The sequence below is a fragment of the Genypterus blacodes genome, unplaced genomic scaffold (assembly GCF_046128005.1).
Source record: "Genypterus blacodes isolate CSIRO-AG114 ecotype Tasmania unplaced genomic scaffold, CSIRO-AGI_Gbla_v1 ptg000214l_1, whole genome shotgun sequence".
In the NCBI taxonomy this organism is placed as follows: Eukaryota; Metazoa; Chordata; class Actinopteri; order Ophidiiformes; family Ophidiidae; genus Genypterus; species Genypterus blacodes.
The window spans coordinates 1,225,920-1,235,493 of NW_027467013.1; the positions used below are offsets into that span (position 1 = coordinate 1,225,920).

Consider the following 9,574-nt stretch of genomic DNA (forward strand, 5'->3'; position numbering starts at 1 on the left):
ATGCCACAGGCGGTCTTCCTATTGCTTAAAACAAACTAATTCTGTCCCTCGTGTACATTCAAACCCCTGTTCCTCTCATGTATGGCCTCTGCAGGACAGATGATTTCATTTTTTTTTTTATCAGCAGCTTTACTTCTTCTGCAGCTCTACTTTCCCGTATGTAAATATGAGGGGGCGGGGCCTGCTCTGCTCTCGTCCAATCAGGGCCTCTGAAGCCACATCACAGTCTCTGGCTCTCTGTGGGAATTGTTCCATATTTCTAACTACACATCTTAAAACAAACAGCATATCTAAGTGTGACGTCATGTAACTCAGTATATTTGCTCAGCCGGCAGGCGAACAGGTTTGATTTCACCATTCAGCACTTTTGTGTTTCTTATCAAAGGAACTCTGCTGCTGTTATTTTTAAATGAGGCGAAACTTCCTTTGGTAAATTTCCTGAATCTTAAACTTGCACATCCAATTCACACTCACTGACTGATGACAAGGAAACAATCTAAAATACACTGCAGCTCACTTGTGTGTGTTTCATCCCTCAAAGCTTGACGTCATCCATTTCATGAATCAGTTTTTTTTCCTTTTTTTTCTCCATCATTTTCTCTTTATTGTTCATCAATTTGACTCATTTTTCTGCACTTTTACTGCAGTTGTCTTGTGTCAAACCTGCCTGGATGAGCCTGGAATCACACTGGGGCATTAAAACGAAAATATATATTTGCATATTCTAATGTATTTCCTAAAAAAGCCCAACTAAAAATAAAGATTCCCTCTGCTTGTACCAGTCGCCCTGAATCATTCCAGTATTTTAAGTGGAATTTCTGGAAATTAGTGGCAATAATAAAGCAAAGTAGGCCTGAGGCAGATAACAGAAAATGACTTTCTATTAAAACTTATTGGAATAAAATTAACATAATTCGTTGGAGGAGAGTTTTCACACTATAGTGTAATATGTAAGACTCAGAGAGGAGAGGGGGGTCTGGGGGAATGGGGGGCTCAGCAGGGTTAAAATGGCCGCCATGCACTCAGATGATTTGCAGGCTCCAGCAGTGATGAATCAGGACATGATGGGATCTGATCCTCGCTGTATAAACCTGCTGTCTGCTGCTGTCTGAAAGGAGGGCTGCGATCATAAACCTGCACACTTCAATTGAGGGTGAAACTTTTTTGGACCTGCACCAACGCCAAGTCACTGGTGATTCCTGATATTACAGAGGAGTGTATTGAGTGTGTGTGTGCATGTGTGTGAGTAAATGTGTGTGTGTTGATGCTCTTAGAGCGGAGGATAGATGGTTTTAAAAACGGGAGCACAGTAGGTTTCCCTGGCTCCTTCCCAAAGAGATTGGCCTGCTCGGTTTGAAATGTGTTACTTGGATTTGGAATGCAAATGCTTTGTTCACAAGGAGGAGGGATCAGCGAGGAGCCTGAAAGCGACGAGCTTTTGATTAATGAGCTTTGAAATGGCTCTCCAGGAGCAATAAAGGATGGACTGCTCTCTCTCTCTCTCTCTCTCTCTCTCTCTTTCTCTCTCTCTCTCTCTCTCCCCCCCTCTCGTTGCATCATTCCCAGTGTTTCTTCTTCTTTCTTCTTCTTCTTATGTTATTCTGTCTATTCCGTCAGCCTCTAACCTACCGCCCAATATCATCCAGAGCTCATTTCTCTAACTCTCCCCCCACCAAAAAAGGGGAGACATTTTGGATGACTCCTCTCTCCATGCACAATCATTACACCAGCAGCGATTATAAGCCTCGGCCTGCAGGATAATGAAGCTTATTCCCTCGTTCCAGACAGGGAGAGAGGGGGGAAAACGTGCAGGCTAATCATGTGGTCGAGTCTAAAAAAAAATGATAGGTGACATGGCGGAGGTGTAATAAGCCCGTTAGACTCGCTCTGCTCCTGGAATAACGCATCGATAATCTCCGTTGGGTTTCTATTCCAGTGAAATGCACTTTGCATCGGCGGCATCGAGCCTCTGATGAGCCCGAGATGTCCTGCTGTCTCATTATTGATTTCCTCCCTTTCTGTTTGGACTGTACAGTAGAGAGCTGCGAGTCAATAACGCTCCGTGCTGTTTACCTGACAGGGAATTCACTTTCACTGAGGAATTAAAATAATCAGCCTTCGTCCTCCTCCTCTTCCTCCTCGGAGGCTTCACAAAATAAAAGGGGAAATAAAGGAAAAATGCTGCCACTGTATACGTTTGAGCACTTTATTTACAAAATGTTAAACACAATAAAATATAACATTTCAATATCATTAGGGTTTCATAAATTTATGGATATCCAACTGAATCGAATAACAATGCAAGTCAAAGAAGAAATAGCAATGGACTACAAAAATGACATGCTGGTGTGTATAATATTTGATACTTCGATAGTCTACGTTTTGCTTAAGATCTGACACAAGATTAACCATGGACATATAGTGGCGTTTATACACTATAAAATGCCCCATTTGTCCCAGATTTACATCGATACACCGCCAGTCAGCATGTTACCAAACCCTGTTTTGCCTGCGCGTCCAAGTGCACTGATCTGTCCAATCTTACCACAACAAAAAAAAAGACCAATTCCACACGTATAAATACTCCAATATAAACGATAAATAAATGTGCAATACAAAGGTCATTAAATAATAAATATGTTATAGGCTAGTAAGAAAACGATTATGCAAGGAAAATTTAAAAAATAAAGGAGATATAACAACAAATAAATAAATAGGATGGAGATTCTGACAAACGAGACAGAAATTGATCCCTATAAATCTTCTTCTTCTTCTTCTTCTTCTTCTTCTTCTTCCCTCTCTCGCTAAAGATGAGCATCTACTGTCGTGATCTACAAGACTTACCTTCAAGTAACGGAATGAACTATTCAGCCCCCCCACCCTACTCCCCCCACCCTCATCCCTCACCCACACCCCCCGCCCCCCCCCCCCTCCCTTAGCCCCCCCAAAAACCAATAAACTGCGCATTGCACTTGAGAAATAAAAAGGAACAACCGACAAAACCTCCAAATATTCAAGAGGGGGGGAAACAAAAGGACAAAGCTGTATTATTTAGAAAATAATGACACAATAGCATTAATAGTAATATCAATAATACTGTAATAATACACACGACTCTCTCGGAGCGTAAGTTATTAGACTAGTGAGGTAATAAAAAGAGCGCAACGTAATTTTGGCACGCACACACACATACACACATACACACGCACACACACACACACACACACACATACATACACACACAGAGGAACCACATATTACAAATGCGTGAGTTTAGGCGCTTCCTGAATCCGTCCCTGAGACGCTTGGTGAGAGGTGAGGTCCGTGTACGTGGGGTGCGGGTCGCAGGGTCCGTGGTGGTGGTTCCCCGGGATCTGAGCGGCACAGCTGTAGTCCACGCTGGTGGATGAGGGGTGAGGGAGGTGGCCGAGGTTGAACATGGGGCCCGACGCTGGCATAGAATCAACAAAATTTCCACCCACGTACACGGGGCTGCCTTGCAAATTGGCGCTGGCAAAGCTGCCGTTGCTCTGCATGCCGTGGTGCTCGTACTCGGCGCCCGGGTACCGCTTCTGTTGCGGGATACAGCCGCCCAACGGTGCCGTGTACGCAGCCAAGCCGTACATGTTTTGCTGGGGCTTGGCGAAGGACGGGGGCGAGGGCGCGTCGTAGCTGAGGCCGTTGACGTTCTGGAGCTGGCCGGAGTATCCGATGTGATTGGGCCCGGTGAGCGGCGGGCTCCGGTCCGGGGAGTGCCCCAGGGGAGAGTGCGGGATCCCCTTCGATTTCTGATCCTTTTTGTATTTCATCCTCCTGTTTTGAAACCAGATCTTTATTTGTCGCTCGGTGAGATTCAACAGATTGGCCATCTCCACCCTGCGGGGCCGACACAGGTACCGGTTAAAGTGAAACTCCTTCTCCAGCTCCACTAGCTGCGCGCTGGTGTAAGCAGTTCTGACCCGTTTGGACGCAGGCCCCGGCGGACTCTTTTCATCACTCACCTCACCTGTAAACCAGCAACACACACACAGACACACACACCTATTAATACATCAGCTCACACTGCAGCACAATGAAACTGACGCAACAAAGGTGTAACACAGGGAAACTGTAGGGCCTAGTGTCCCCCATCACACACACACACACACACACACACACAGACACACCATCATCATCGCCATCACCATTCTCATCATCATCATCACTATACCTGCAGAGGCGCAGTTGTTGCCCTTCTGCTTTGCATTCTGCCGGGTCTCCTTCATCCAGGGGAAGATCTGCTTGGTGATGACCGGCGTGGCAGTGTTGGAGGCGCTGCTGGACGGGGACTTCTTCTTCTGCGGTGCGGAGGTGTTGGAGCCCGGGGAGGAGGCGGGCAGCGGAGGCGCTTGCTGCTGCTGCTGTTGCTCCCCGATGCTGGTTGCTTGGCTGCCGCTTTGACTGCCGCCCTGCCGCATGCAGTCTCCGTTCAGCTCATTGTCTTTGAGGGTCGGCGGGCGCACAGCAGGGGTCTGTATGGGGCACACTGAGCCCTGGTAGTCATTCTCGATGTTAGAGGCGGGGTAGGACTGGTGAGCGGGGCCGTAGTTGTTGTAGGAGTCTGGTTTGGGGTAAGTGTAGCCTCCAAAAAGTCCTGCGTTATCGTAGTAAGTAGCTTTCTGCATTTTGGGGATTCAAAGCCAAGAAGCCAGCTCAACTCTATCCAATGGCATGGGTGTTGATCTTTCACGTGATTGGTGTTTCCCACCGTTGCTCCAGTCTGTGACCTATAAAGGGAAACATACATGAATGAATAAGGCCAAGCTCATTATTCTGCACACACACCTTCCCTAATATCACTCCCAAGGCTGTGGGAGAACATGGAAGGTAAACAAACAGCAGACACTGCGCTCTAACGTGTCAATAACCCCCCCCCCCCCCCCCCCCCCCCCCCCCCTCCCCTCCCCCTCCCCCTCTCACACACACACACACACGCACACACACACACACACACACACACACACACACACACACACACACTGGTTGCCACATACAGGCCCGGAGTGTTAAAACATCAAATGACCAACTGTCCCTTCACTAGTGTGTGACACTCAGACTCAGCTCCCATTCAGCACCATGGGCCCCAATCTTCTCTGGCACAAAACAGTTAAAGTTTAACTTGAGCTAAAGAAGGACCCTCTGGGAGGCTAAGAAATAAGCTGAATCAGCATCTGACACACACACACACACACACACACACACACACACACACACACACACACACACTCACACACACTCACATACACACACAATACCCTTTTCACTAATCACAAGACCTGACAAACCCCGTCATGCATTGTTCCCTGGAGCAGTAATAGTAGCCTATAGCCCACCAAGGCTGCACATGATCACATGTTTATACACACACGATCACACATGGACTCATCTTACACACCTTTTTTTTTGTTATGAATTTTGATGGATGTGTACATTCCTAACATTTTGCCACATGCTTTATAAAGATATATGTGGGGGTGTGTGTGCATGAGAGAGAGAGAGAGAGAGAGAGAGAGAGAGAGAGAGAGAGAGAGAGAGAGAGAGAGAGAGAGAGAGAGAGAGAGAGAGAGACTTGGGGGTGGGAGCTCAATGTATCATAAACCCATTTCTCAATCCATATGTATAAACCATATTTCACTCCCTCAGTATAAATATATACATCAAAATGTTTCAGAAAATAAACATTTGAAAATATTTAAAGCTATTTTAGACTACAATACACACTTTTTTGTCTACATGATGAATAATTGTGTAATTTGCTGAAGGTATTAAACGTGTAGGTATAGAGTCTTGGGTTTATGTGTGTGTGTATGTGTGTGTGTGTGACTGTATATATGTCGGTGGCTTTAAAGAGACTCGCAGTTCGCTCCGTGCATAACAATCGCACCTGTCAATGTGGACCGCGGCAGAATTTATGACCGCAAATGTTGTGGTTGTAAACGGCCTGAGAGCAAAACACTCCTCAGATCTCCACACGCCTCACGAGTGTGTAAGGAGACGCGTAGGTGGAAGCCCAGGGACAAGAATCCCACCGCCGCCTTATAAAACAGAGCCTCCACCCTCAGCAGTGCGCAAAAGCCCCAACTGAGGGAACCTGCATGGAGCTCCAACCCGGAAAATGTTGGATTAAATCGCGATAAAACGTATTCATCGCCAAACTGTGCGTATTTTTTTCTTAAACGTTCCGATGCGTTTAAGTGCTCTCTCGGCTCTGTGGAAGCTCTCTCTCTCTCTCTCTCTAAGCACCACAATGGCGCTCCGGCCCTCTGCAGATAAATATACCCGCCCGCGTCCGGCCATCCATCGCTCCCGTCTGTTTTAGTGATTTAAGCCCCGGATCCCCCTGTGGAGGTGTGGGAGCGCGGACACGGAGCCCGGGTGAAGGATCGCTCTCTCACTTTGTCGCTAATTTGCTGCTGGTGTCTCTCGGCCTCATTAAACGTCTTTTACTCACCGAAATCTGCGCAAATCTCCTTTATTTCCCTCACGCTGCTCCCACCTCGACCTGAAACACAGAAGAAACAACACATTACACATTTACACAAGCACGAGAGACTTTTTTATTTATTTTTATTGTGTTTTATTTGGATTTTAAATGTCATATAAATCTACCTCGTTCATTTATTTGTTTTAAATTTCAATATTACCAAGAATTAAATCGAATAAAAGCAATCAAAAACCCATTTTTAATGACTTTTACGCGATTTTTATATTAATCTTTTTATATTTGTGTGTCCCTTTTTGTGCTCCATTTGTCCCACTGCTGCTGGATTAAACATATATGACGTATTTGTCTCAGTTAGTGCAGCATGTGGCGCTGCTTCAGTCAGAAACTCCTACATGTGCACTTTCATACAAAGAGCTCACCCAAATATTTAGCACTCATAAGCTTTTTGCGTGACCTTTGGGTCATTCGGCATTTTGTCAAAGTTTAATGAACAACGAGCACTTTGGCTTCAAATACACACAGAGCCTGGAGGAAGAGTCAAAGCATCAAGCGGAGCTCCGGGTGCTGCATTTTAAGGAGAATCACGCTTTAAAATAACACAGAAACTCAGTATTTACCTACAAAAAATGCTTTGTTTACTACTTTGGGCCCGATTTGGAAATTATTCATTTTGTTCTTTGCTCTTTTAAGGATTATTTCATTGCATTACACAAACTGGAGATGTGTTTTTATTCCATGTGTGGATGTTTTCAGTTTGTTTAAACGGCTCGATACTCTGCGCCTGAAGTGCCTTTGAGCACGCCGGGGTTGCTAGTCGCAGACATGGTCCGCTTTTCAAACAACAATGTTTTTCGCCTACGCGTTGTTACGGTAAGTTTGGTCCGTACAATAGGCAGGACTCTATATGTGAGTGTGTGTGTGTGTGTGTGTCTCGCTGCAGCGTTTATGCGGCTGAATCCCGATAAATCCCAAAAATATTTTGATTTAAATATTCACAAAATGATAAAATGTTTGTAATCTAATGCAGAATAAATGGATCAGCTCTGCGTTCTGATTGGTTCAGATTAAACGTCAATTATTCCCCTGTATAAAATGTAATATTTCCTATAGCGCCTTTATTAGATTGTGTTGCTGCTTCTTTTAGTTGATTTCTATAATAAATGTGACGATTCTTCCAAAATAAAATAGTAAAAGAAGCAGAATCAGGAATAATTGCTAATAAGATGCAGCGCGTGACTTTATGAAAGAGAAGCAGCGAGCAGAATCTGACCCAAATATGGAATAATCACGTTAAACACAACATTTGAGTGTGTTTGATGGTGAATCGGCCCTGAGCTTTATTCCTATAATCACACACCCCAATAAGAAAACCTGATTTTAAAATGAAAATCTGCAATAAAAAGCAAAAAAATAACAATAATCCGAGGAGTTTTGTGTGTAAATAATTCTCTTTGTGTGTGTGAGCCGTCAGAGCTGCAGCCTGAGTGCATGTATGTATAATATCAGGCTGCAGCTTAACAAAGCCATACAGCAGAAACCACATAAATCACGGCCAACGCCGCCGTGACGATAAGACAACAAATTAATGTGATTTACGATCCGAGAGTCAAAATGAAAAGTTCCTCCTCTACTTCTTGTGGCTTTGAGTCGCTTTTTCCCTCCGAATGTAAAAGAAAAAACACATCCAGCGAGCAGCAGCGGGGCACTAAAGGCTCAAAGTGTCGATAATAAAGTGACCGTGGATGCTGGAAATTATCAATCTCGCCGTGGAAATGCAGCTGTGGACTCCCGATCCACGCAGGAAGCGAAGAAATTAATAAGCATCTGCCTCTCCAACGGAATAAATCACATTTATTCTCTTGCATTATATTAACCCGGTGGTTAAAGGTTGTATTCTGCCACGCAATTGCTTACCTGCGAATCAATTCATCATCAGCCCCACTCAGGCTCAGCTCCTCTCCTCTCCACGCACACAGCAGCCTCTAGAATAAATCCTTCACCCTTTGTCTGGAGACAATGCTGTCCTAAACCTGATCTTGCTGTTTTTCAGACATTTCCATATACCAGAGGAGACAGTATTCCCGATAGAATGCAAGGGACTCGCATTCAACTACCAATAAAAAGCCAACGAGGTGTCCGGTATTCCAGAAAAAAATTCCCTGGCAATCAATCACCCCCCCGGCTGGGATTAGACGGGGATTCACACGCATGCAGACCGGCCTGCAAGATTTAAGGATTTGGGCTGTTTCGGAAGCTTTATGATGACAAATCAAGGCGCTGGCGTGCGGATACAAAGCATATTTGTTCACGTGATGGTTCCCCCTCATGCAGCCGCAGCTTCGGCCTTATACCTCACCGATCCATTTTGATAAAGGGTGGCGTTTATTTCCTCATCTCAACTGTGTGAAAATCTCTCCCACTGCCTTATTTCTTTTCAATGCAACTCACACACACACATACACACACACCCTCACACACGTAAGTACACACACACTCCCTCACATACACACACACACAGTAGCTCAGGCCGGCGCCATCTGTGCGTCATTCTCACTCGTCTTTACATGTTTGCAGCTTTGCCGTGTCATATTGGAAATGTAAAAGTGTTTAAAGGGGATTTTTTCTGGGGTATAAATAGAAGGGAATTTCAAAATAAAAGACCCTATACTGGGCCTTTTCCGCACACACACAGACATACACACACATAGGCATTGTTTCTGGTCATATTTTCCACATTGTCCACGGCGCTGCATCCTCTACTCCACAGAGCTCCTATTTATCCGTCAGTACTCGCACTGATGTGTGTGTGTGTGTGTGTATGTGTGTGTGTGAGTGTGTATTTTTCTGCCCTTCTTTCTGGGATGATTTATGGAATAATTGGCGTGTGGGAGTCTGGGATTGTATTCAAATAAAGCGTCCATAAGCCTCTCTTTCTTTTGTGCTCCTCTCCCTCTGCTCTCTCTCTCTCCCTCCCTCCCTCACTCACACGGTGGGTTATACACTTGAACGGAAACACAAAGATAGTGAGCCATGTTTGTGAGGATGGTTTGGGGTTTTTAAAGAGCAGAAGAAACGGCGGAATGGAGAGTA

At 45.2% G+C, this 9,574-nt stretch overlaps 1 protein-coding gene across 1 annotated transcript; it reads right to left on the reverse strand.

Moving 5' to 3' along the window:
* Positions 1-2,950: 2,950 nt before the first annotated feature.
* hoxd3a (homeobox D3a) lies at positions 2,951-8,967 on the reverse strand. The gene is made up of 4 exons (XM_076170105.1): positions 8,399-8,967; positions 6,491-6,541; positions 4,211-4,766; positions 2,951-4,006 (listed from the first exon to the last, which is right to left on the reverse strand). Exons 3-4 carry the CDS (start codon positions 4,662-4,664, stop codon positions 3,258-3,260), a joined length of 1,203 nt encoding a protein of 400 aa, XP_076026220.1. The 5' UTR covers positions 4,665-4,766; positions 6,491-6,541; positions 8,399-8,967; the 3' UTR covers positions 2,951-3,257.
* Between the last annotated feature and the right edge of the window lie 607 nt (positions 8,968-9,574).

Excerpts from the sequence above, each read along its gene's own strand:
- hoxd3a (XM_076170105.1), bottom strand. The coding sequence starts at position 4,664 with ATGCAGAAAGCTACTTACTACGATAACGCAGGACTTTTTGGAGGCTAC. Across the intron at positions 4,007-4,210 it reads CAACAACTGCGCCTCTGCAG|GTGAGGTGAGTGATGAAAAG; the intron begins GTATAGTGATGA and ends GCTGGTTTACAG.